This window comes from Rosa rugosa, chromosome 6, assembly GCF_958449725.1.
Source record: "Rosa rugosa chromosome 6, drRosRugo1.1, whole genome shotgun sequence".
Taxonomy (NCBI): Eukaryota; Viridiplantae; Streptophyta; class Magnoliopsida; order Rosales; family Rosaceae; genus Rosa; species Rosa rugosa.
This window is the reverse complement of record NC_084825.1, coordinates 31,211,564-31,238,468: the sequence shown is the minus strand read 5'-3', so window position 1 is coordinate 31,238,468 and position 26,905 is coordinate 31,211,564. Positions and strand designations below refer to the sequence as shown.

The 26,905-nt window shown below is 39.8% G+C and overlaps 3 protein-coding genes across 4 annotated transcripts in view; all 3 read right to left on the bottom strand.

Annotated features, from left to right (window-relative positions):
• Positions 1 to 1,150: 1,150 nt before the first annotated feature.
• On the bottom strand, positions 1,151 to 3,502 carry LOC133715438 (uncharacterized). Its single transcript, XM_062141928.1, has 6 exons — positions 3,165 to 3,502; positions 3,021 to 3,080; positions 2,816 to 2,928; positions 2,406 to 2,474; positions 1,802 to 1,853; positions 1,151 to 1,656 (listed from the first exon to the last, which is right to left on the bottom strand). The coding sequence occupies exons 1-6, from the start codon at positions 3,459 to 3,461 to the stop codon at positions 1,519 to 1,521; spliced, it is 729 nt and encodes a 242-aa protein (XP_061997912.1). The 5' UTR covers positions 3,462 to 3,502; the 3' UTR covers positions 1,151 to 1,518.
• A 1,731-nt stretch (positions 3,503 to 5,233) lies between these two features.
• LOC133714003 (uncharacterized) lies at positions 5,234 to 10,712 on the bottom strand. Its single transcript, XM_062140018.1, has 2 exons — positions 10,092 to 10,712; positions 5,234 to 7,008 (listed from the first exon to the last, which is right to left on the bottom strand). Exons 1-2 carry the CDS (start codon positions 10,539 to 10,541, stop codon positions 5,443 to 5,445), a joined length of 2,016 nt encoding a protein of 671 aa, XP_061996002.1. The 5' UTR covers positions 10,542 to 10,712; the 3' UTR covers positions 5,234 to 5,442.
• A 1,533-nt stretch (positions 10,713 to 12,245) lies between these two features.
• The window catches only part of LOC133715658 (protein transport protein SEC16B homolog), an 86,809-nt gene continuing 72,149 nt past the window's right edge, over positions 12,246 to 26,905 (bottom strand). Inside the window, exons 1-14 of one of the 2 annotated variants that reach the window (XM_062142256.1) lie at positions 20,798 to 20,949; positions 18,118 to 20,633; positions 17,665 to 17,985; positions 16,969 to 17,085; positions 16,746 to 16,868; positions 16,430 to 16,597; positions 16,037 to 16,162; positions 15,812 to 15,946; positions 15,223 to 15,350; positions 15,037 to 15,145; positions 14,455 to 14,961; positions 13,656 to 13,793; positions 13,257 to 13,555; positions 12,246 to 13,146 (exon numbers count right to left, since the gene is read on the bottom strand). In XM_062142256.1, the coding sequence (XP_061998240.1) occupies positions 12,627 to 13,146; positions 13,257 to 13,555; positions 13,656 to 13,793; positions 14,455 to 14,961; positions 15,037 to 15,145; positions 15,223 to 15,350; positions 15,812 to 15,946; positions 16,037 to 16,162; positions 16,430 to 16,597; positions 16,746 to 16,868; positions 16,969 to 17,085; positions 17,665 to 17,985; positions 18,118 to 20,493 (5,067 nt within the window). In that variant the 5' untranslated portion in view covers positions 20,494 to 20,633; positions 20,798 to 20,949 and the 3' untranslated portion in view covers positions 12,246 to 12,626. Of the gene's footprint in view, positions 13,147 to 13,256; positions 13,556 to 13,655; positions 13,794 to 14,454; positions 14,962 to 15,036; positions 15,146 to 15,222; positions 15,351 to 15,811; positions 15,947 to 16,036; positions 16,163 to 16,429; positions 16,598 to 16,745; positions 16,869 to 16,968; positions 17,086 to 17,664; positions 17,986 to 18,117; positions 20,634 to 20,797; positions 20,950 to 26,905 lie in introns of those variants that run through there. The other variant, XM_062142257.1, reaches the window with a different exon arrangement.

Below are 26,905 nucleotides of genomic sequence, written 5' to 3'. Positions count from 1 at the left end.
TCACCATGTCTGTGTAGGTTACGATTCCTCCAAAGCCACCACACTAGAAAGGCAAAAGTTTCTAGCTCACTTCCAATTGCAATGCTACTGACATAAGAGAAAAAATCAAGAAAGGAAGGCTCCTTCCATGTTTTATATACTTCACTCAAGAAATAAAGCTTCCAAATACTCTCTGCTTTTGGGCAGTCCCAAAAGACATGAATCACTGATTCGATAGGAGCTCCGCAATGCCAACAGGAAGCATCAGAGGCAATCTTCCTTTTGACTAAAGTTTGCGCACAAGGAAGAAAATTATGGCAGATCTCCAGACTAGAAGCTTAACCTTTTGTGGGACATTCAAATTCCATATTTTCTTCCAAAGTTCCGAAGCAATAGAGCTAGAGCTGGCCATAGTGGGGCATTTCCTTGCTTGCAGTTCACGAGCTACCCAGTAGCCTGACTTGACCGTAAATGTTCCATTCTTTGTGAAATGCCAAACCAGCTTGTCCGGGACTGTGTGCAACCCCATTGGCATGCTAAGAATCATCTCCGCTTCGTGTGAAAGAAATAAGGACCTAACCAAAAGGGACATTCCAAGCTCCTGAGTCCGTAAACCTTCCAATCCATAGGAACATTCAAAGGAGAAACGACTTTCAAGCTCGTTGGACACGGCATCCACCTATCACCTTTAATAATGACTCTTTTCCCATTATCAATCCGCCATCTAGTGCCACCATCAATAACCTGTTTACCCCACAATAAACCTCTCCAAACCGCCGAAGGATTAGTCCCCAAAGTAGCATTTAGAAAACTTGTTTCTGGAAAGTACCTTGCTTGCAACAATTCACTCACCAAAGAATGTTTTCCTCAGAAAATTCTCCAAACCGTCTTCGCAAGCATAGCCTGATCAAAAGCTCGTAGGTCCCAGAATCCCAAGCCTCCGTCCTTCTTCCTCCTACAGTCTCTCCCAGATACCTTCCATATCTTCAGTTTCAGTAACTCCATCTAAATTCACTGAATTGTTCAAATCCAATTTACTGATTACTTGCCATAGGTAGCAGGCCACTAATTATAGTCAAGAGAAGCAATAATGTTTATGGTCATACTAAGGTGTTGGGGAAAGGTGGTGTGAAGAAGAAAACATAAAAAGGTCGAGAGTGAAAAAAGCGAGTGAGACAAGAAAAATGAACATCAATTAGACAATTACTACATGCATAATGCAATATTTACAACCAGGTTTCCATATTTGCATACTGCTAAGCTTTCAGGCTTAATCAATGAATCATTCAGACCAAAAGAGAGAGTATTATTTGCATACTGCTCAATTGATCACTGCTACTGATTTCTTGCAACTGCGGCGCATCCAAGTGATTGCTTCTTTGGAACTCACATGGTGGACTGAGCGTCAATTAATAAACAAAAGACTCTTTGCAACCTGGTTTGCAAAATGATTGCCACTTCTCTCTTGTATATGCTCCTTTTGACTGAATACACCAAAGACATTAAAAAGACTCGGCGTTTTACAGTTACAGTGAATAGTCAATCCTCATCGTCTTCAGAGAAGTAATCAACGTCTTTGGGTGGACCTCTTCGAAGTCTGTCTTGCAGATCCAAATTCTTGGGCAGTACAAGCTCAGTTCCTTCACCTGACATGGAAAAATATCGCTCCAGCACCATCTGCAACCAGATAGGGATTAAGACAAGATATACTTTCAATTATTTACTGCATTGCATATATATGCACCGTAGATCAGCAAGTTTTCTAAGCCTAATGTACTTATGATGAAAGAGTATACCAGAGACAATAGATTTTATTGCATACCATGGCAGCGTAGGCATCAATTTTGCTTTGACGATCAGACCTGCTGAGGCCCCTGGAAAGAGACTAGAGCAAGTTATACCCAGGCATACGGAGTATGCCATAGAATAAAAACATTTATGCACCTCCTTTATCAAACATGTTTCTGATGACAGGGCATGCAACTAGAAGCCACTTTAGAAATGACCACAGGTTCTCTCATTTGGTGCAAAGATTGATTAACAGACTAAGCGTATGGAATCTGTATGAAGCATATGCAATACTTCCACCCAAAAATTTCCTCAGTTTAAATAAAGCATTCATTGTTGCATACTGAAGTAGATGGATCCCGATGCAACACGCTTCGTGGTTGACCTAATGGTTTATCTGAAGTTGAAGTCTCATACTAATTCAAAGTCAATGCCAAATTACACGAAGAAAATGACCAAAATTTTAATATCCTAATGAGTTCATAGTGGTGTTTAGCTTTATTTCCACTCAAATTCAAAACACCCTTTTTAAGGTTCAAAGATGAAAAGCTACCCAAGATGAAAATCCAGAACCATTGTCAAGCAATGCAAAGAAATACTCAATCATCAGAAAAGGCGGGTTTGGTTTAAGGAATTACATGTTAATCATTCGATCCATGGCTTCGATGGATGTCCCATTTTCATCCTGCAGGTATACTCTCCAACCCCTGAAATCAAACACTTCAATTAACATTCCATTTTCTAAAAGAAAGAAAAAAGTCACAGTGCTTATAATTAGGAATAATGAGAAAGAAACGTATCACATAACAGTAAACTTTTGTTTCAACCATTCGAATGCAATCCAAAGAGAATGTACATACATACAAGCATTCAACAACCATAATGCAAGTAAAAAACCGCAGGCAACAAAAACCACCATTGACACTTCACACTTCTTTGAAGCCAAAACTACTCATACCGACATGATCAAAATCTTCAAATCTATTTTCTCATGCTCATTCTCATTAACAAACTAGATAATCAAATCGATATATCAGTACTTAAAAACCTCTCAGCAGCAGTAGCAGCAAGTCTCCCGGCGACACTACGAACTTTGTTAGACTGAGGTGTCTCTTTCCCATCACTCGATTTCGGAAGCCCGATTATAAACTCATCAGCCTCCTACACTATCATTCCTCCTCTCATTATTCAATTCTATCATACACAAAAACCAAACAATTTTTTTTCTTCTCAAAATTGAAACTTATCAGTACCTCTTGCTTTGCAATCTCAAGGATTTTAACCTCAAGCTTCTGCCCTCTCAAATTCAACACCTACAATCCAAAAAAGTTGAAGTCTTTAGTATTTCAAAGCTGATAGAATGAAAACAGGCAATTAAGAATTGGCGGGAAAATTACGGTGAGGGGACGGACGGAGAAGCCTTTACTGAGGGCGAGGCCGGTGCGGGACAATCCCAAGTCTACCCCTACGCTGAAGCCTCCTCTCCAGTTGGAGTCGCGCTTCCGGCGGAGGGCATTTGGGGGAATTTCATCGATTGAGACTGCCCTTATTGCAGGGCAGGGTTTACGGGTTTGGGTGAGAGAGAGTAGAGGAGAGGTGGGGGCGGTTTTGAGGTTCAGAACGGCGGCGTTTTTGATCGGAATGAGGAGTCCGGTTTGCGCCGGGAGAGCAGCTCCGAGTGGGTGACGAGACATTTTCTGAGGACCCCAAAGTGAAGAGGGATAGAGGCTTTTATAGTTTGAAATCGTTTATTCCCATCCTTGTGTTTAGCCGACGAACGTTTGTCGTTAAAATCTGCCCATAAAAAATTAAAACAAAAAAATATGGTGTCAGTCCTTGTTTATTTGTTCTTTGTTGTAATCCCTGGTTGGATGCTGTGATTGCAATGTAATTACAGTTTATTCAAATGAAGTTATTTCCGATCAAAAATAACTTCCGATCAAAAAAAAAAAAATTATTCTTAGTAAAAGCCTCCTTGAAAAAATAGAGTAAAAGGGATGGACTCCCAGGTAGAGTGATAAAAATAAACACACTTTGCCAACGGCATATTCGTCGGCAAAATTCTTCCTTAAGAAGAAAAAATAAAAATGGGTTGTCAGCGAATTATTGGTATTTAAAAGTCTCCCTACAAAAATAAAAGGGACGGACTCCCATCTAGAGTTATTGCTCTCCCACAACTCTATTTTCAAAGTTTGGATTGTAAATTCATAAACGGAGGAGAAGCAGTAGAAGCCTAGTTTCAAATCCAACTTTTTCAATCCTCTATTCTAAATTAGTTGATATTGAAGTTTAAAATAGGGCTGGGCTCGGTGCGGGTCGGCCCGGTTTGAGGCCCAAACCGCATCCGCACCGTATTTTGCGGTTTAGCCATTTTCAGAACCGCAACCGGTTTTTCAGTGGGCTGGGCCGCATTATTCGGTTCCACCGAAATGCGGTTCGGTGCGGGCCGGTAACCGGTTTGGGAGTAGTTCGACTGGTGGTACTGCTGGAACTGGTGGTACTGTAGCTTGATCAATTGTAGGCTGAGGAGTTGGTGTGGGAGTAGTTCGACTGGTTCCAATACTGGAACCTGCAGTTGGAGTTGGTGTAGGAGTCGGACTTGCGCTAATCCCTTGATTAAGTTGATTCTCTTCCATAGTCTGCATCTACAAAAGAGAAGCAATTGAAAGCCACAATTAAAAATAGAAAGCAAGAACACCGATTGAAAGACTTCCTATGCCTAATCTGCAAGAATTCAAACTTCAAAGCATCCAATCTGAATTTCTTTTGCATTTCACTTCATTTCTTTTGCAGCATTGACCACAAGAATCAATAAGAACACAACACCAATTGCAAAGCAACCAAATACCCAGATTGGAGAAGAGAGAGAAGAGAAGAGACCAAATACCCAGAGAGCTTACCCTCGCAAGATCGGAGCAGATCTTTTAGAGAAAATAGACAAGATCGGAGCAGATCTTTTAGAGTTGGGAGAGGTCGAGAGAGATCGAGAGAGTTTTTTTCAAGAGTTGGGAGAGAGATCGAGAGAGTTGGGAGAGTTTTCTGAAGAGAGTTTTGGAACTTTTGGCAAATGAGGTCGTGCGGCCAGGCTGTGAGGGTCTTAGGGTTTCTGCAGATCAGGTGCATACAAGTCTATGTAAGCTTGATTTATGACCAATCATAATTAGACAAGTAATAAAATTAATTTAAATAAAAAAGCGGTTCGGGCGGTTTATGTCGGGCGGTTCAACAGCTGGACCCAATTCCGAACCGTTATGAACCGGTTCGGTTCGGTGAGACTTCAAAACGGCACCGTTTTTGGTCGGTCCGGTTTCCAAGCCGGAAAATCCGGTGCGGTCGGGTCGGTTACCGGATTTCCGGTGTGTTATGCCCAGCACTAGTTTAAAATTCATAAGCTCTAATTTTGCCGGGATATGAGAGAGAGAAAAGCAATCCTGAACGGATATCCATATCCAAAACATTTGTAAGAGAAATCCAAGACGACATGGTATGCCTTTTCTTTCATTTGGGGGCAGAGTTACAGAATGATACGAGTTCAATGGCCAATATGAAACTGTACGATGGCTGAAATGAATACATCTTACTGGGGTCATTGAAAGAATGAAAGGTCTAGCTTAGAACCTTGCTAGTTCAGTGGTTTCTCCAAAATAAAATATGCAACTGGATCTATTCAGTTGGCTACTCTTTCTTGGACTCTGGCTCTTGCATTTGGTTTTCAGGTTCTGGCTGGACTGGAGCCGAGACTTCACATTCTTTATCTGAAGCTTTTTCAGAAACTTGCTTGCTTGGGCCTGCGTTCCCTGCTGGCGCCACAACTGAATCATTTATAGGAACACTTTCCTCCTTTGCATGAATCTGCAAAGTTCCATTCCCAGTGTTTGTGTCTGTGTTTCCAGCTGCCGGGGCTTCAGAATTCAAGGTGCCAGATTGCGGCTGACTTTTGGCGCCCACCATAACTGCACTTTGGAGCCCATTTTGACACATCGCTAGTAATCCTTGGATATGTGACTGCAGTTGATTTTGAGTTTCAATATTTGTTCCTGGAGCTGTAGCCATGGTAGATGTAGGCCCCGGAGCAGGTGCTATTTCTTGTGCTTGGGTTTTAGAGAGCATATAAGACATCAATAGTTTGCCCAACAGGACCTCAGGATCATTGCCACCTTGCTGGACTTGGGCCAAGAAGACCTGAGGATCAATGACGCCTTGCTGTACACGAGGAGGGCTAACTTGCTGTACATGAGGAGGGGCGACTTGCTCTACATGAGGGGGGGCTTGCTCTGCATGAGGGGCGACTGAAGTTGACGCAGCAGTTAAGTTAGGTGGGTAAAGTGCTTGAAGTCCCTGTTCTCCATACAAAGCACGGTGGCTTTGAAACCTCTTGAGGGTTGCTAGGTGCTTTTTACCACTCAAATGACTATCAAAAACCACCTGTGACTCACACTTGACATTGCACAATTCACATATGAAAGGAATCACTTTGGGTTTAGGAGGCTCAACTAGTCTTCTTGATCCTTCATATGTCCTCATATACTTACCCCCTCGACCCCCTCGCATCCTACGCTTGAATCCACGTCCCCGAGCTGCAAAGTGATCCCTGGACTTGTTCTCAGGTTCTTCAGAAGCTTCAGAATTTCCCACCGCTTCTCTTTGATCTGTTTCATTTCTATTATCATCAGTAACTTCTTCAGAGGTCAGTTTTTCTTCTGAGGGTTGCTTTTCCTCAGATCCCTCAACTTTCTCAGTCTGACCAACTTCTGGTTTTAATTCAGTGTTGGGCATTTGTGCATTCTGCTGTTCAGTATTGACTTTGTTGTGTTTCTGCAACTCCTCATGAACCTGCAGAATTTTTTTATGCCGCTTTCCATTTTTATGCTGCTCAAGGGTTTCAAGAGTGTTGCAGTCAACCCTACAAAGTTCACACCAAGCCATACGAGGAGGTCGCCAGAATGAAGCAGAAGACACTTGTGTTGGTACAGGTAATGGTGCCTGCAAAGGGACCAATGCTGAAGGCGACTGCTTTAAAGCAGCTACGCCTTCAGCTGGTACAGATGCTGAATTTGGATTGCTCGATGCAGCACCATACAGTTGAAAGTGCCTACCACCACCCTGGCCACGTCCCCTACCATGCAAAGGTGGTGCCGAGCCATCTGGTCCATGACCATGGTAACCCAAATGGCCCCGACCACCCCCTCGGAAGGGCCTATTGCCCCTCCTTCCTCCACCTCTATATGGAGTTTGCCCAATCTGCAGAATAGAATTTAAGCAATCCATGTAATGATATTATTACTAATGGTTGCAGAAGAGGAAAAAAAGCACCTAATAGTGACAACTTTGAAATAAGATGCACAAAAAAAAAAATATCACAAAGAGATAAAAACCAGGTAAAATCACGATACGAGTTTATTAAAGACTGAAGGGAAACATGTAAAGTAAAGTCAAACAAGACTGACAATCTTCAAATTCACTTTGAGGAGACAACACGCAAATTTACATATGAAAAGTAAACCATTTCAACAACGGGGTTAAAACAAAAAGCTACAAACAATGCCTCAAAATCATAAAGCATTAAAAGAGAAGGATTTTTTCAATTACTATTATATAGAAATAATCAAAATAGGTATTGACCAGTAATCTTTGGGTCCGTTACAACCACATAAAGTCAGATGTCATTAAAGATTTTCTCACAAAATGAAAAACAATGAACTCTTGTCCAAAAATTAGAATCATGTATGCACACTCAGTACAATCCTTCACAACATAAAAAGCTGACATACTGTAGAGCATAAATTAGATTAGCACAGGGTGTCAAATATCCAACAACACAAAACGTCAGAACTTCACAAATATTATTAGGTCGATGTTACCCAACTCAAATTACAAACTAAGCTGGGACAGTAGTCTGTTAATCTAATAGTTTTTGCTGTTGTTGTTTTTTTTTTTGAGCAATAATCTAAAAATTGTTTATTTCAGTAAAATCTCTTCCACTTACAGACATCCAATTATATCCGGTCCAAAATCACATATACTACACTAGAATTTCAGGCGAAACAGATAACAATACCATACTCAAGAAAGATGGTTGTATATGCCAAATACATCCTCTTGTAATCTTGTTTATTGCTTTGGTTATAGCATCTCCTTTATTGAGTAATAAGGAAGAGCACAAGCGCGCTTGCACACAAAGCCAACCGCTTGTCGATGTTGTCATCTACTTCCTAGAGGCACACAATAGATGCATTTATCCTTTAAAACTAGAATATATCTGCACCCCTTTTTATCCCGAAAGCACGGACGAGCCATAGGCAGGAAAACTTGCACGTGTCGGTCTCCAAAAAGAGAAAAAAAAAATGTGATTATGACCTTGGCCCAGATAATGCCATTCAATTTGAAGAATGTAATCAAGGTGTGAATCGTAATCTATGGTTTAATAACCATTGCTCCAACATTTTTTTTTGAAGAATAAACAAACACACCAGCTGACCTCCATCACCCATCCATCCCAAGTTTCTCCAATGAGAAAACTGTGGCTGCCTCAAGATACAAGTTGATCTAGCAGTCTTTAGTAACACCTCAATCCCTGAAAACTGGTTCAATCCTCAATTAAGTCCAAACCTTGTTGAGAACAGAAGTTCCATACAGAATCAACTCAGTGAGCACTGCTAAGATAATTTAACTGCTTACCTTAGGGTTAGTCACCAATATGTGCCGGGCAGTTTAAGTACCCGAACAAGTACAGAGGTGAGTTGACATAAACCCAAACAAGGCCACATAAAAGTATTTGAGAATGAATGATACTGAACTCTGAAAGAAATCAGTGAGCAATGCCTAAATTGCGACATGAACTCAAAACCCACCTTGCGTAAAACTGTGGCACAAACCTAATGCAATTCACTCTGTCTTTCAGAATTTTTGAAATAAAAAATCTGGAAATTCAATGGCTCTCAGCCCTGCTGTCCCTTGATATTTGTGATTGAAGCCTGACTGCCTGAGGCGCAAAGCAAGATATCTAACAGAGTAATCGGTCACATTACAAATCTGTAGAATCTCCACCCTCCACATTTTCTTAAAGAAGAAAAGACAACAGACATCTCAAGTCCATTTGAGCTCATTGCAATAGAGACTTACAACCATCTACAAGAATAGATCGAGCTCAAGTCAATTTAGAGATGGCTGCTCATTGAAGCTAAACTAAGCTGGGCTAGCTGTGTTTCACCATAATGTAGTCAAGGCTGATTGTTAAGCAGAAAGTTCTATGTTCTAGACTACACTAATAATATCCTTAGAGTGGGATGCCATCTTGCAGAGTTAGTTGTAGCATTGAATACACTTTAATTGTTTTCTGCAAACTAAACTTCGAGCGTTCAGGCTGGCAAACTATATACAAACCAAACCAAATGTTTGCAAGTTCCAGTACACCTACCTAAAGGTTATAGAGTACCAGAACATGGAAGTGCCAATGATTTATGGTTAGTCATTGTAGGAAGTAGGAACAAAATGACTTGTTTACAAATCTAATTTCATGCTTAGGTTATTCAGGCTGGGAAACAAGTTTTTGTATGAAATGAGCTGAGCTCAGGAGACTCTGTTATTTTGCTCCACTAATCGCTATGACATAACATATTGTACCCTTACCTCATGTTATTATTATTATTTTCAATTTAAACATTCATCACGAAGTGTATTGCAAACATATCATTATTCCAGAAAAGGAAAAAAAAAAATCTCTTAGCAAGAAAAACATAGTATACAATTAAGCACACAGCAGTACATGCTAGCATTCTCCAAAAGCATAGCACATATACACATCTAATTCAACAAAATCCTTTTGAATAAGCAATCAAAGTAGCAAATTTACATGTCAAAACCCCATCTTCTATTATTTCATCCATCAACATTGCCCACTATTAAGGGCATAGTGCTGATTCTTTGTGTAATCCAATTTTTATCAAAAGAAATCATTCGTATCTCAACATGTACTTCATGCTTCTGAGAATTCCACACACCCTTATAACCATTTTTATTCGGCCCTAGGTTCTCTACATCTGCCTAATTTGGGTTTTCGAGAACTTGCATACAACCTCGCTTTCGTGACTAGAATTTTCTTATTAAAAGGGTTGTTCTATACCACAATTTTCAACAGCTGACATAAAATCTATAATGAAGCACTGGATACGGAATCAACATCAAAGGTAGCATCTTTAAAACCATATGCAAAATCCAAGATTTCAAATTTCACATCTTTAACAACAATGACTCCAAATTCATAATATTACCCAAAAAGGAAAGAACTTTAATTTCAATCAAAACCAATAAATGTAAGCACTTACCGGTGGTTGCGAGGCTACCTGCGCCACCTCCACCTTCCCCGGAATCTGGGTTATCTCCGAAACCGGTGCCTGACTCGAACCCGAACCCGAACCCGAATTGATTGGCTGCTGGTGCTGATTCTCCACAACCCCATGTCCATAATACGCATTCTGCAAATGGGCCGTGTCGGAATCCGCCGTCTGCGGCGGAGGCGCCGGAATCGGGACCCCGGGGGGATGAATCGAAGTGGGTTCTTGGTACAATTGGGGGTTAGTGGTGTAATCTTGGGATGTGGGATTGAAATATTGGTAGTGGTGGTTTGGATCATAGGAATAATAGTATGAGTGAGGATCAAAGGGTTGAATTGTTGAAGGGTCATATGGTGGTGGTGGTTGTTGAGGTTGAGATTGGTATGGGTGGTGGTATTGGTTAGGGTCAGGTTGAGGGGTTTGTGTGTAGGAGTAATCCATGGTTATACAAACTTGATGTGGGTTTCTGTGTTTACTTTTTCTTGTTCTGGAGAATGGAAGTTTTGAAGGTCTTCATCATTTAGGGCGGTCAATGGTTTGGACTGTGGATCAACCTTTGTTTTAGTTTGGGGCATATGGAATGGGCACACTAGTTGAGTTTAAGGGAGGTTACTGAGCCCTAGAATTTCTCAATTTCTGACCCAAAATCTCATGATTACTTATTTATTGCCAAAATTTAAAATCTAAGAGAAAAATTGTGTTACCAATTTTAAAATTAAAATACCAAATGCACACCATAAAACCACATGGTGTGGTAAAGTTAGTCGAAAGACCTAGTTTCAACTCCCACCAGTTTGTAGTCAGCAGATTTGAAGGGTCTTCGGATTCGTGCGGTTGCAGAAGAGAATTAGTCTGACTTTGCTGAGATACCCGGATGGACCTCGGTCCAAATATTAAGGGGCATTCGGGTCCGTGTGCCTGCGACGGAATATTAGTCTGGTTGGGTATAGTGGAGATACCGATTGGGTGTGTGTTACTAACTCGCTAACGTAACTGATGGCTTGCTACCTCACTTTCTATATAAAAATAAAAAAATCACCCCATAATATTTTCTCATCTTAGACGAACACTTTGAATTTTTTATTTTTATTTTGATAAATTAGAACTTAATCTTTTATATTTTGTCGATTGACTCCATTTTATATTAGTCCAACCTTTTATAGAAGAATTTCCACATTTTCTATCAAAGTCACCTCACATACTAAATTCTTGTGGAATGGTCATATATTTTAACTTGGTATATGTTCTCCAAATTTAATAAAAGCATTGATTGGAGTGGTTGAGGCAACATGGATGAGTATCAGTCATTAACCGATACCCTGATGTCAATTGCGTTACCAGAAATCGTGAAAACTGACAGTGTCGCTCTCAGTTTTGACCAAAACACCTAAATTCTGGAAACAAGTTTGCCCTACCTCAATACAACCACACGTACTACAGCCACCTCCATGAGATCCCAGCCTCATATGTGCACATGTACACACTGTCTCTCCCCGATCTGGCTTTAGGGTATTAGACCAATATTAGATCCAGAGATTGCACCGCCGTTTGTCTACCTAATGCAGAGGGAAGGGGGAGAGACGGAGAGAGACATTGTGTATATGTGCATACGTGTGTGTAGAGGCTGCAAAGTTGCAAGAGGGCAATGTTTATTCCTTCATTTTATGTTTTCTAATTTACATATATGAATGAGTAAACGAGATATAAGTTATAAACGTAACATCCAAAATGGGGTTAGAATTTCGAGACTTGTATCCCATACGAAGGCATGTGGATAGTAAACATGACATTGACTAGTTTGTGAAGTAGGCGGACATCACTTCGTCCCCAGTCATTGTTTCCGTTTTTAAAAAGGTCAGATATCAAGACTTTAAATAGGGTTGCTAAAGGTTGATTCCATACATTGATGCAATCTCAACAGTTTGGAAGAAAACAAAATTACACTTTGCAGAAATGGGGAGGAGTTTTGGACGTTAAGGACTAGATTAATAGCCTGGTATATATCCAATCACTCGGAGGATATCCCAAGGGACTCAAAATCCTAGTTTAATTTACTTCATCAATTACAATCCTATGATCATCATTTTATAAACAAAAGAAAGACGGGGTTGATGAAAGGAAGGAAAAAGATTCACCACCATTCCAAACACTCCAAGGCTTTTGCCTGGGACAGAATATTCTCTAATTTTCAATAATTCACCGTGACAAAATTCTGAACGAGGTCTTTAAATGGGAGAAATGGTACATCTTATATTTGCAATTTTCCCTGGAGATGTTGGTACAAAAGCTGCTTGCTTTGCTTACAGCCTTCAGGGCCCCTTCTGTTTTTTACTCGGGGCAATCTGTTGGCCTGTACATGAATGGCAACATGGTCATTCAAACTAACTGTTGGTTTTTGGGTATACATGTAAAACTCCTCTAATGGGATTACGGGGACTTCACCAAAACCTGAATCCTATCAGTGACATCCCCCATTGCATCGTCGAATGCAACGCTCTATAGATTTACGAACTAGTCCCTAATACCTTATAGTTCAACTTCATGAAGGTCATCCCCCAAACTACCACTGCTTCTTTCAGACTGCATTGATGGAGAAAAACTAGGCATATATGACAATGGGGACATACCAAGTGCTGTTGGTTTTATTTCACTCCTTACTGAAGGATTGCTTGCTTCACTAAGACTTCCACTCCATGATGCCACACGACGAGATTCAGGTGGAACAAAGCTACTGCCATTTGCCAATTCTCCTGCTCTCTTTTGTACAATGTTATCCATGCTAGGAAACCGTTGCATGGTCATTGACGATGGCGTTGAGGTTGGCGGAGTAGAGAATATGTCTACTGATTTTGGAGGATTGTTACTGGTCACAAAAGATTCTTGTGTGCTTCCTTCAGTTGTTTGAACTGTTTCCTGATAGGAAGTTACTGGAGAGGGGATGAAAAACTTGGGATTGGAACCACCCCCTGGTTTAGCAGCTGGAAGAGATGGTGGCTGAAATAAGTTTCCTGGGGTCGCACCGCCTTTGTTGAATGTATCAACATACCTAAGAAATTTGAATACATCGTACATTACAAGACTGGGATTGCACTTCGTAGCAATAGATATAAAGCAGAGCAATGAGGAGAGAGGGGAATAGAGAATCCAGGAGACTACCTTGAGCGAACACCCATACGCCCACGTGCAGAGAACTGGTTTGAGCTGGGTGGAACGGGTGGTGCCCCTGAATTCTCGGAAGATGCTGGGCTTTTGATTTCTGGCCCACCAACTGCATGAAAACTAGTAGTTTTCAGTGCATCATTCATGTTGTAATCTTGCATTCTATTCTGGATAGCTGCAGTTGTTGGCGGAGGTGGTGGTAAGGCTGCTTCCTCGGCTGGAGGTTCAGCACCTTCTTCGACCCATCGCTTGAGTTTCTCATCATAGTAGAATTTATTTGCTTCACCCAATTTAGCCTTGAGAAGAACATAAAACAGAAAAGCTTGTGACGCTAAAGTAAGAAAAGGAGGAAATACTCTCATTCAAATTATTAAAAGATATAATAAAGTTACATACCTGCTTATCTGGCCGGGATTTTATGACCAGTCCTAGAGTCTTTTGAAATATCTGTGACCCAAAACTGAAACGTGACCCACTAGATGCTGATGGCTTTTGTTGCGTTTTAGAGGAGTTCACTTTCTTGGATGAATCGACCTGATTGAACACAAAATGACTGCTGTAAAATTTCTTTCACACCTCTCTGTCAGTGCAACTGAGGTGAACTTTTGAAATCCAGGTTTTTTCTCAGATCTCAGAGGATCAAGGTGCTATCTTGTAATGCATAGAATTGACGTTTTAAATTCACTTTTAATATTCTATCTTCTAAGAGCACCTGCCAATAACACAAAACTTGGAAGTCTTGCGCACTTAACCCTCAGAATTAATTTAATTCGATTATGCATCTTTATTCTATGTATCTAATGCATGAATTATATGTGACACGTTTTTTTCCTCACCTTCTTCATATTACAGCACAAAAGGGTTATTACCGAAAAAAAAAAGAGTTCCCAGTTGTACACCTACAATTAATTAAAACTTGCAGATGGAAACAAAAACTTCATCTCATGATGACATAATAAACTAAGATTTTTTTCCCATTCCAACTACCCCAGATAAAAAACTTCAGCGAAGTTGGGCTGAGTACTACGTTCAAATATCACCAAATGGGAGGAAAAGTTGAATACTGTTAGAAATGAAAAAAAATTGGCCCCATCTGCAAGTTTTATTTACTTTAAAAGGTCTAATGAAAGGATGTTAAAGAGTTGAAGAAAAAAAGCAAAAAAAAGAACACTGCTGGCTAAAAACAAGGATCTACCTTACTCGGGCTTTTCCCAAAGTCTGGCTCTGAAATGCTTCTGTTAGGCATATTCAGTTGGTTGCTCTCAGAAGTCCTTTCACTTATTGGCTCCATTGATGCTGAAGGCATTAATGAAGACATAACCATTGTCGATTGACTGTTGGGTACATATGGATTTCCTGGTTGATGAGCATGTTCATTAAGCTGAGCAAAGCCTGGTGCTGTTGATGGTATAGGTGGAGGTAGTTGATGAGCATGTTCATTAAGCAGAGGGAAGCCTGGTGCTGTTGATGGTATAGGTGGAGGTAGTTGATGAGCATGTTCATTAAGCAGAGGGAAGCCTGGTGCTGTTGATGGTATAGGTGGAGGTAGTTGATGAGCATGTTCATTAAGTTGAGGAAAGCCTGGTGCTGTTGATGGTATAGGTGGAGGTAGCCCCCCAACAACACGATGAGCAGTACTATCAATGAATGTACGCAATTTACCCATCAACTTGGTTGGAGCCAAATTTATGCTATAACCACCCTGTACAATAATGTCTCTGTAAGAAAAAATAAACAGAGAAACATTGATCAAAGGAAATAAATGTGGGAGAAATACCTGCTGGTGGGCTCTTATCCGCTCCTCCAGAGATGACACCAACTCTCTCCATGTGTCCACCTCAGGTGCTCGAGCAGTTTTCAAAGACTTCAAAATTGCTTGACAATATCTGACCAAACAAATCATGTACATAAGCTAAAGGAAAATCAGAAAATACCCATCTAGATGAACAATAGTTGTACTTACTTCAAAGCATCAGCAAGTTTTCCTACTTCAGCCAGCATGTGGGCATAAATAAGCTTATATGGCTGAAAAGGTAGTAGAAGAAACTGAGGATTTCCAACAACCTTTGAGTATTCATACAGCTCTGTCCTCTGTCAACATATACAGCAAGTTTGTTCAGTTATAATCTGTTGTAGACCAAAATTAATATTATACCAAGTAATATTTTTTCTTCTTTAAAACAAATATTTTGTGACTATAAACTAACGCACAACAGAATCTACAAGCAAAATGCTAGATTTCTGACTACATAAAGGAACTATAAAGAAGACATTTTAGAAGCATTGGAAATGAGGCCTAGAGCAATATAAAGCTAGAAGTTTTATTTCACGCACTGGCTTATTATTGACATGTACTAAAACTTTTATTCTAGGCCTCATTTCCAGTGTTTATGATAGCCTCTGGTGCACTGACTTAAGAAGTGTATCATTTCCAGTGCTTTAGAAGCACTAGCAATATAAAGCTACAAGCAGAATGCTTTATATTGCATTTAAACTTTAAGAAGTGCGTTAAAAACATGGGAAGAAGATTATCAAAATGCAATTTAGAGCACCTGAATAGCCTCTGGACTGGCGTATGTTCGTGGAAACTTCCAATGATCAGCACCGATAAGACACAGTCTTGAACTGTTCGAATATTGCTCAAGGTTGGCTTCTGCAACTAAATAACATATGTGTGCAGCAGTTATCTGCACAAATGCTTTCTAGTCAGAATAAAACCATAGAAGACAAACATATTTTGGAGGCATAAAAACATAAAGACAAAACACATAGCATACCTGTCCCCTATCCTTCCATAAGGAATCTCCAAGATGGATGATAACAAGCTCATCATCTTTTGTTCTATTTGCAGTTAAGATGGCTAGATTCTCTTCCCAGTCATCTAACATGTAATTAGCTCCAACCTGTAGCGAGGAAATAATCAAATTAATTTACAAAAAGACACATAAGGAACTATAATAACAGAGGATCATAACTTAGTATACACATATGCAGGGTTTCTATTTAAGTGTAGTACTGTTTACTTAGAAAGTAAAAGATGACCAAAGAAACAGATTTAAGTACTAAAACAGTAGTTGGACAACCAACCAACCCCCACACATCAAATTCCAATTAACTTGGATCATCTTGTTTTATTTTTGTTTTCACAATTTACCAAATTTATAAATCACCTGTTCGTGCCGTTGTGATAAATTTGTGACACTAGGAAAACTGCTATTTGTAGTAGCATCGGAAAACACATCTGCTGGCTGCCTGGCGATTAACAAGCACAACGTCCGCAATGGTGATCCTGCTATTAACTGGTTTACAGCCATATGCTGCACAGTATCACAATAAAACTGCCAGCAACATCGAAACAAAACAAAGCGTCAGCATCATATATAAATTAGATCTGGCATGCTTCCTAAATCCCAAGTGTGGTTTTAATAAAAAAAGAATCAACCCAATTAGTGAACAATTTATTGTGAATGATATGATTGCAAGAACCTGATCACCAAGTTGCGATGCAATAACAAGTGCTGGTCCCCACAATTGACCTTCTTGTGCGCATTGTAAAGCCTCATGCTTCCTACCAGAGACAAGAAGCTTTTGTACCTCAAGAGCAGTAGCCTAAAGCAATAAAATAGATTTGTTATGATGGTACTTATGAGGTTCTATGGCCACACACACACACACACATAGAGAGAGAGAGAGAGAGAGAATGGCAGACCTGAATTTGTGCTTCAGAAGGCAAGTTATGCATGCACCGCGTAAGAGCACCATACTCGTTACTTCTTTTAGCAGATGCAAAAAGTTTAGCAAGAGCTGATTCTGGATTATCAATGTCCTAATTATATGAAAACACAAGAAGTTAGTAATCATTTCAAAAGGAAAACTGTTGGAAACTCTTGAAAAAACAAAAAAAGAGCTTTGCAATTTCAATCTTGAAAAATTGCTAAGGATATAGGGTTTAACCATGAACAAGATATATTTTGTTCTAAAGACAAATGACAACAAAAAAGAAAATGAACTTCCAGTTCACAGAATATCACCAAATGCATAAGTATTAGGAACAACACAGTCATGCAGAAAGACTAAATACTTAATAACAGGCTATACACACACGCCATCAATGAAGCAGGTCGCTGTAGAATACCTGATTAAGATAACACTAGATAAGATTGAAAACTTTAAATCTATGTGGTTGTAGGCTTGTACTTGCCATGCAAAGGTATCAAATCAAAATCCATCTACTGAGCATGCCCATGCAGAAAGATAGAAGCTTAGCACAACTAATAGAATAAGTGCTTAGAATTCATGAAATGCAGTTTAGATCTTTAGGACTTAAATTAGAAATCCAGCAAAATTTGACACATCCAAACAGATATAAACGAAAAAGTCATTTACAAACCAAACATGGAATTACCTTCAATCTTTGATCAGTACCAAAGGGAGATCGAAGTTTTCCATAAAATTGCCAAGATATTTTTAGTAAAGAGAAAAGCAATCTCAAATGGTCCCCTTTCTTGAAATCCAAGTGAGAAGTTTCACAATTTGCAATTTTGTCATCAATCCATTTGTTTAATTCCTTATTTCCGACATTCCCACCAACTAAAGGTCCAGGAAAAGATTGCTGGCACAAGGCACTGAAATAATCACAACCATCAGTTCCAAAGTTTGCAGCGTCACTTTTCTCCGTGACAACATCCATCAGATTGAGAACATTAATGACACCTTCTACAGAGCCCTTCACATTAAAAAGAGAAAAAAGAGAATTAAGGATATTACAGTATTATGCCAAAATCACAAACATGAGTATTTACGCATGCAGTAGGTATTGCATCTCATGAAATTAAAACCCGAAAGTAAAAGGCTTTACCTGGCTTCCATATGTCTGGTTTGCATGAAAAGAACTATTATTTTTCATTACTATAAGTTTCCCACCAAATCCAAAAGTAACCAGAGCATGTGCAGGTCGTCCAGCAGATGACCTCCCCTCTCTGGCCTCGTGTGAAAACTGAGTTCCAGTCTGGAGTGGCTGCTGGAAAAATTGTACTTGCTTCTGACTACCAAAGTTAGCAGGTGAGAAATGCATCACTTGGTTTGGCTCCTTGGCTTGATCCTGAGGCTGAGAAAAGTTAGCATAATTAAACCTTTCAAAGCCACCAATCGCACTACTAATATCATTGCCCTGACTTGGGTCTTGATGAAGAGCAATTGATCCTGAAGGATTGAACCCTGTTTGTTGATTCACAGAATTAAATGCATGCTCAGTTGAAAATTGCCGGTCCATGTATGGCTGTTTCTCAGTAAAACCAACAGTATCACTCTTGGCAACTTTCTGAGCATGCCACAAACTTGTATTTTGCTGATCATAGGCGGTCATAGATCCATCCCAGTTTAAAACACTTTGTTGAATGATTGGACTCTGTGATCCATGGTTGTCAACATTTGTATTGTTATATTGCTGACTATGAACCATACTTGCTGTTGACTGATCAAAAGATGGAGTGAAAGGCTGCAACTGTCTCTGTTCCTGTTTCTCAGTAAAACCAATAGTTTCACTCTTGGCAACATTCCCAGCATGCCACGTACTCGTATTTTGCTGATCATAGTAGATTGTAGCTACAGAAGGTTCCAACTGCCTCCATTCTTGGATATTTGTGTCATAGTACCAACCGGGGTACTGGGGATCAAAAACCATATGTGCAGGGTATTCTGTGTTCCCATAAGAATGCTGGTTCCAGTTAGAAACTGTGCTAGTTTCAGATGCCTCAACCACGCTTTGAGATACAGCCTGCACTGCTTGTTGCAGATAAGGAGCATCTGCTTTCTGGGCTGAAAAAACTTCAGTATCTGCAGACTGAGAATTTACATTAAAACTCTCCTGAGCATTTGCATTATTGTTCACCTCTGCATTTGTGTTTGAATTCACATCATAACCCTCCAATGGATACCACTGCTCAGTATTTGGATCGTACCTCCATCCGGGATAAAGATTTTCCCAATTCTGATTACTATTTAATTCTTGCCCGTCTAAGTTTTGATTTTCAGGAGCCCCATAGAACTGACCTTCTTGATGCTGCCCATAGCTAGAAGTACCCAAACCAGAAACTGAGTTCTCCAGAACACCATTACTCACATTAGATTCAGCCCCAGACTGGTCTGTATTACCCAAATTCGCAAATGGATCTTGTTGATGCTTCCCATAGATAGAAGCACCCAAACCAGAACCCGAGTTTTCCAGAACAACATTACTCACAGCAGATTCGGCCCCAAATTGGTCTGCATTACCCAAATCTGCAAATGGGTCTTCTTGTTGCTGCCCATAGCTAAAAGTATCAAAACCAGAAACAGCATTTTCCAGAACACCATTAGTCACAACGGATTCAGCCCCAAATTGGACTGTATTACCCAAATTTGCAAATGGGTCTTCTTGATGCTGCACATAGCTAGAATTACCGAAAGCAGAAACTGAGCTTTCCAGAACACCATTAGACACAATAGATTTGACCCCAGATTGGTCTGTGTTACCCAAATTCGCAAATGGGTCTTCCGAGTTATCTCCAACTTCACTAAAAAAATTTGAGTATGACCCAAATCCACTACCACCAGAAGGATCTGAGTTAAACGAACTCCATTGAACTACTTTAACACCTGTTCCCTCTGACACCACACTCTTTCCGACTGTATTATCTACAGAACTGTCCTCCCCTTTACCCTCCAATTCACCACCCTCATTACTAGCTTTATCCTCCACTGCCTCATCTCTATTTTCCGGTACTGATGACTTGCTCGCTTCACCGACCATAGGATCCTGGTGTCGATCCAACGAAGCTAACACAGCCCCATCGCCGTGCCCCAATTGACCATTAACCCCATCCCCGCGACCCAATCCACCATCAACTGATACAACACTCGAACTCACTGTATCATCCACCACACCTTCCTCCCCTTTGGCCACCAATGCACCAGACTCACTCTCTCTACCAGTCAAAGACTCCTCCTGCAGATCCGACGGCTCCAACACAACCCCATCCTTCTGACCCAACTCACCATTAACCTGAGAACTAGTTTTCCCACCGGTACCTACATCCGAAATACTCAATTTCGAAACATCTTTAACCACATCAAGTTCAACTTTTCCTACAGAACTATTTGCATACCCAGAAAAATCAATGTCATCATCATCGATCAATTTGTCAAAGAAATCCTCATCCGTCTGATCCTCCAACTCAAACGCAGAACTGGCCATCTAACACCCTCCAAAATCAACCCCACTCCTCAATCAAACCCCCAATCCCCAATTCGATTCCGCCCACAAAATTTCAGTTACTCCCCACAAACACTCAAACAATCAACCACTACCATTCAATAATCCGAAACCTAAATTCACTACACACAGAACAAACCCAAATCAGAAAGACTAGAACTTTACCCTGGTCAGCAAGATCTTCAAAATCTTACATTGACTTTTTTTCTCTTAAATCGTTGAATTTGGAGAACACTAAACAGATTAACAAAATTAATAACAAGAAAAATATAAGAAGACTACGTACCTGTTAAACCCTAGTAATTTGAGAGAGAGAGAGAGAATCAGAAAGCTTGGATCTTTTTTTTACAGCAGCAGCAGCAGAGTACATATAAACCTTGGCGCACCGCGTCATCACCCAGCCGCGAAAGTTTGCATGTGTTTTATCGAGTTCCAGGCGCGCACGTGACGAGAGTGTTATAAGGGCACGTGACGGATGGGGAACGCTACTGGTCTAGTGAGGACAGGGCACCGCTGAGGTAGGTGGCGGTTGAATCTGATTTGGATTGGGAAAAGATTTTGGACTCCTTTTGGTTTTGGTTGACTGTCTTCTTAGGTATTTTTAATTCTATGAGTGGAATCTTTTTTTCAGTGAAATTATGGGTTTAAAATTTAAATGGTGAGATGCATACGAAGTGTAGATATGCGGATTTTAGTGAGATGAAGCTATAAAAGTTATCGGGAAATATTGTTGATTATAGAGTAATTACAAGTTTGACTCTTTAAATTAATAGATTGACTTTTTTCAATCTAGTTTTCTTTCAATAAAGTTACCTTTTTTTTTTTATCTTTTTTTTTTTTTTATAATTTTTTACTTGTGATCAATGTGAATTAAAAAGATGGATAAAAATATTGATGGATGCATGTTGTAATCGTATGAAATAGACACAACAAATGATTCATTTACCGCGGTCTTTGGGACGTTAGAAATACCGCATTGATTTCAACATCCACCAACATTTGATATTTTGTGTTAATAATCCTGCTCATGTGGTTAGTATATACTCAGTCGTGCTCAATTGCCGTAACTTTACTTTGCTCAGTCATTCAAATTTACTTTGTTTAACTTTACTTCCAAAATTCTTTCTTACAAAAATCGTAATTAACACATCCTCATAAATTTTGTTCAGAAAAGTCCACGAAAAATCTTATTTTATCAAATTTATTGCTTCACCATATGGATATTAACTAAGAGCATCTTTAGACAAACTAACTGAAAAGTCATTTTGGCTATACTTTAGAAATATGTCTGCGTCAGTGCTCTCTATTTTAGCTAGTTTTGAATTTATATTATTTTGTAAATGAAGATTAAATAGTTTAAATGTATTTACAAACTATTTATCTTCTTCATCTACTCAAGATAAGGTTGCATCATGTGAGATTTTGGAAAAGTGGTCTTTTATTTTTGAAAGGAAAATTAATTTCGAGCTATTTTTATTTGAATTTTGATTATTTTTAAACTCTTTATTTTTAAAACCGGCTCGCTTTCAGGATAATTTGGTAGTACGCATGGGTTAGGGTTAGCCATGATATCCTGAAATCAATTTTCTTGGAAAAAAAAAACTGAAAATTGATGATGGGGTTGAAGAGGTGATACACTAGTAAATTGTTATACAAATTTTTAAAAGCTTCACTGCTAAGTTTCATATGTTGCTCCTTATATTATGTTGTTTGTTTCAGCGATAGCCCATCATATCCAAAAGCAAATGAAGAGTCTTCAACACCATATGAACCAATAAGTGATACATTAGAGGATGATAAGTTCCAACTAGAAACGTATTATATTTTGGTGAGATTTAACCACTTTCTTAATTTGTATGTAAAGAATTTGTTAGAATATCCCTTTCTTTTGAAAAACATAAATACAGAAGTTTGGTTAAAATACTAGCTCCTACTCAACACTTCCATTTTTTTTTTGGGAGAGCGTTGTGTTAATTTTCTAAAATCTCTGCTAGGGTTTCCGAGAACGCCTCCCATGGGTAGGCAATTCTGCACCTTCCTCCATCTCCGATGGAGTAAACTTCCGGCGCCTCCCTTGGTGTCGCGGACTTTGAGTACGACCCATGCCGCCTCTTCCTTTATTCCTTTTTTCTCCAAGAAGCCGAGGTCCTTGACCCGTTTTGAGGCGATGGATTTCTCTTCTACCCAGACTGCTTCGCACTGGGGATTGGAATTGCTTTCGGTTCGGCGCACAGGATTGGTGGCTGCTAGTGGCTGGAAGGTTTGGGATCCAGGGACCCTAATGTCTTCGAGGTTAGGATTCAGATTAGGAGCGGCTCCGGCTGGTCTGCAGTCGGATCGAGCCGTTTTCCTTCATCATGGATGGCAGCAGGCATGGCGGAACTATCTTCTGTCTGATCATCAGACGGGTTGGTGGCGCCATCTTACTGAGATGGCAACCGGGAGAAATGACGCCGGCTTCGTTCTTGCTCGGTCGTTTGTGTGATCTAAGGTCTGTTACTTGGTCCTGCGTCGCCGACATGATGGGTGGAGCATGCGCAGCTACGGCATAAAGGACAGATTTGCCATCGATGGGTGTGTCAGTGACTGTAAGAGTAGCGACGACGGGATGGATAAGAGCTCTGTTGGATTGGCTGCTAGGGTTCACTCTCTTTGGGGTTGGGCCTTGATCTGTTTTTCATATTTGGGTTTGGGCCTTTTTTGGTGGATTAGGGCAGTATTACTTGTCAAGTTTGTCTTGACAGACTTGATTTTGGATTTGGGCCGGATTTGGATCAGTATTTGGGACCCAGGTCGCATTCATATCCGGATCTCGGATCTGAGACAGCTGCTCATATTGATTTGGTATTGGTTCTGGTTTTTAGGAGTTTGTTTGCTAATTTTCGAGTTTTTGACACCCTCGGTTACTTTCGAACTCCTGGTGAGTGAATCACCTCTCCTAGGTGATCGTCTCATCGGTTTCGGTTACGGTTACGGTTACTATTATATTTACACTGCTCTCGTGACATATGCAGTGCAGCGATGTCGTCTGACATCAAGTCACATGGTTACTTTTCATTTTAGATGCGTTTGTGCATCTTGCTATCTTTTATTGTTTTCCTACTTTATAGATGCGTTTGTGCATCTTGTTATGCTTTATTGTTTTTTCTTTCAATGTTTTTGCATCGCTCCATGTACTTCTCAATTTCATCTAATATAGTTTGTCGTCTTTCCCTTAAAAAAAAAACACTTCCATTTTTGAAATATGTATATATTAAAATCAGGTTAAAATACCAGTTTTCATAATATGTAAAACGATAACATATTCCGTTAACATTTCTTATATTGTCATTTCTACCCTATTGCGTATAAAATTTAAGACAAAAAAAATACAAATTCCAGCATCGCGTAGGTGAGCTGCCTAATTTCAATTAAAATAAAGACTTCTCTTCTTAAAAAAAAAAAAAAAAAGTTAACGATAAAATAAAATAAAATCCTTGCAAGAAAAAAAAAACGACAGTAAATAAACAATACATGTTTTTGGGTAAAGAGATACTTGATTAAGGGCAAAGCCCACCATTACATACAACAATTAAATAAATCCATTCCCATAAGAAACGTGCAAACCAAGGTTTAAGATACAGACAACTTTCCATCAACTTCAACTGCTCCGACCGCCACTTATACTGATGAAAAGTCAAAGAAAGCAGTCATCTTTAGTGGTCTGAGTGCCAAGCCCTGCCTTGGTTCGTTAACCCTGGATGATAATTGAAAAGAAGCCACAAAATCCCTAAATCCCTAGGGCTAAACGCCCCATTTTTGGAGTCAGTAAATATATATATATATATATATATATATATATATATATATATAAGATATTATCCATGTGGCAAGAAATAGAAACCAACCAGTGATGCGGCAATGGCCGCAGGATGGTGGCCCTAAACGGGCCACGTCTTCTTCTGTGATATACATGGTCACTTTCTTGTTGCAATCGAGTTTGATTTGGAGGTGCCACAGTTTTCTCTGTCTACTGTGGATTACCGGATTATGAGTCATAATTTATGACACTACCATGCATCTTGAGAAAAGCTTCCACGTTTATGTGGAATTGAGGCCCAAAGGAGAGGTTGGCACTCAGACCACTGCTTTCTTTGACGCTTCCACAATATGTGCGGTGGTCGGAGCAGTTGAAGTTAACGGAAAATTTTCTGTATCTTGAACCTTGCTCTGCACTTTTCTTATGGGATATTTAATTGTTGTATGCAATGGTGGGCTTTGCCCTTAATGAAGTATCTCATTTACCAAAGTATTGTTAATTTTCTATTTATTTATTTACAGTCGTTTTTTATTTCTTGCAAGGATTTTTTAATTTTATTGTTAACTTTTTTTATTTACGGTCTGAGGGCTTGGCACTCAGACCACTGGTGACAACATGATGATGACTCCTTGACTCTTCTTCTATTAAAAATAAAAAAAAGTTGAACCCTTTCTGAAAAAAAAAAAATATTTGAAGAAAAAGTCAAATAATTTTCTAAACATTTTGGAAGGGAAAGGAAGACAAAAAATGATTGAAATTTCCATCCCTTATTTGTCAAAAGGGTGCAGATTGACAGAATTATGGATGAAAGATCTTTAATTTGACAAAACTGTGAACGCAAAATTTCCTTGACGGAAAATGTATAAATTGATAATTTATCTTAACCCCACCAATCTTTGTTAAAAAAAAAATGTCTAGAGTACATTAGCTGAATTCGAATGACATGTTGCAATTAAGCAAAATAAAAAGGAGTAAACTTCACACTCTTTGTTTTACATTGTACACTTCATGTTTATTTTTTAGAGCCGAACATTTTAAAAATAATGTTCTAAAAAAGATTTTTGAAAAAAAAAAAAAACGAGAAAATGAGATTATATTTTTCAAATATGAAAAAGTGTTCTATAGTTTAGTTATCGAAAAAGAACATTCTCCATATTTTCTAAATTGGAAGAAGGAAAAAGTGAAAACGTCATATTGTTGTTTTCAGTTTCTTTGAGTGAAAATTGGCTGAGATGCAAGGATTGATTGTTAGTCCTTGCTCTCACACTGGGGACGAACTGATATAGGGGCAACATAATTATGAGAAATTTTTTTATGCATCGGCAGTGCAAGTGACCCAACACATATTAAGTGATCTCAGCCTTTGATATATTTGTAGTCAACCCTTTTTTTAATAACCAAAAAGTCCAGTTGATGTTTGTTGATGTCATAATTTGGTTCGACAAATACTTTTGACTTTTCAACCAATTCCACGTAGGACGCTTTGAAATGTCAAAGTGTCCACATAGGACTTTGACCTTTCAACGCACTTAAACCTTTCATCTAGAAAGAAAAGGAATTCTTAGACATAAATAACCATGACTAGTGAGATGCCTGACCATGGTATTCCAAGTCTTTAACCTTGGACCTCTACCTCTTAAGTCTTGGACAGTCACCATGTGATTGACTCACCATCTTGGATGGCAAGGCAAAAGCATATCATGACCTCACTACCAGAGAAGCATAATCCAAAGGAATCAAGAGCCTCAACCCCCAAGACCAAGAGTTCGACCCCCAAGCTTAGAAGCCACGACCTCCAAGGCCAAGGTCTCGACTACCAGGATCACTCTTAGACAAAGTCATTGCAAAGGAGACATAGTTAGCTGAAATCAAGGGCCAACTCTTACCTACTAGGCCAGGTGTCATGCTCTGATGACAAGTATGGTCCATCAACATGGCCCAAGAGTGATGTGAGGGGAAGAGACCACATAGTCGTGACACCTGTCATGTACCAACTCTGTCAGCCCATCCTTGGAGTGTCAGTAAGCAGAAAGTAGGGGTTGACACCCCGATTTTAGGGAAGAGCCCATACCTTTCCTTTCCACCTCAACTACTCCTTCTCTTATAAATATCAATCCTTCACAAGTAGAAAGGGGGACTTCAGTTCTCTCTTCTCTCCCAACACTATGCCGAAATATCTATGCCATGAAGCTCTGCCAGTTGGAGGCCCAACATCAGGTGAAGGAAGTCCGAGACGAGACCATCAGTTTCACCCAACAAGGCAGCTTGGAGGCCCAACATCAGGTAAAGGAAGTCAGAGACGAGACCATCAGCTTCACCCAACAAGGAGCTTGGATGCCCAACATCAAGTGAAGGAAGTCTGAGACGAGACCATCAGCTTCACCCAACAAGGAGCTTGGATGCCCAACATCAGGTGAAGGAAGTCCGAGACGAGACTATCAGTTTCACCCAACAAGGCAGCTTGGAGGCCCAACATCAAGTGAAGGAAGTCCAAGACGAGACCATCAGTTTCACCCAACAAGGAGCTTGGAGGCCCAACATCAGGTGAAGGAAGTCTGAGACGAGACCATCAGCTTCACCCAACAAAGAGCTTGG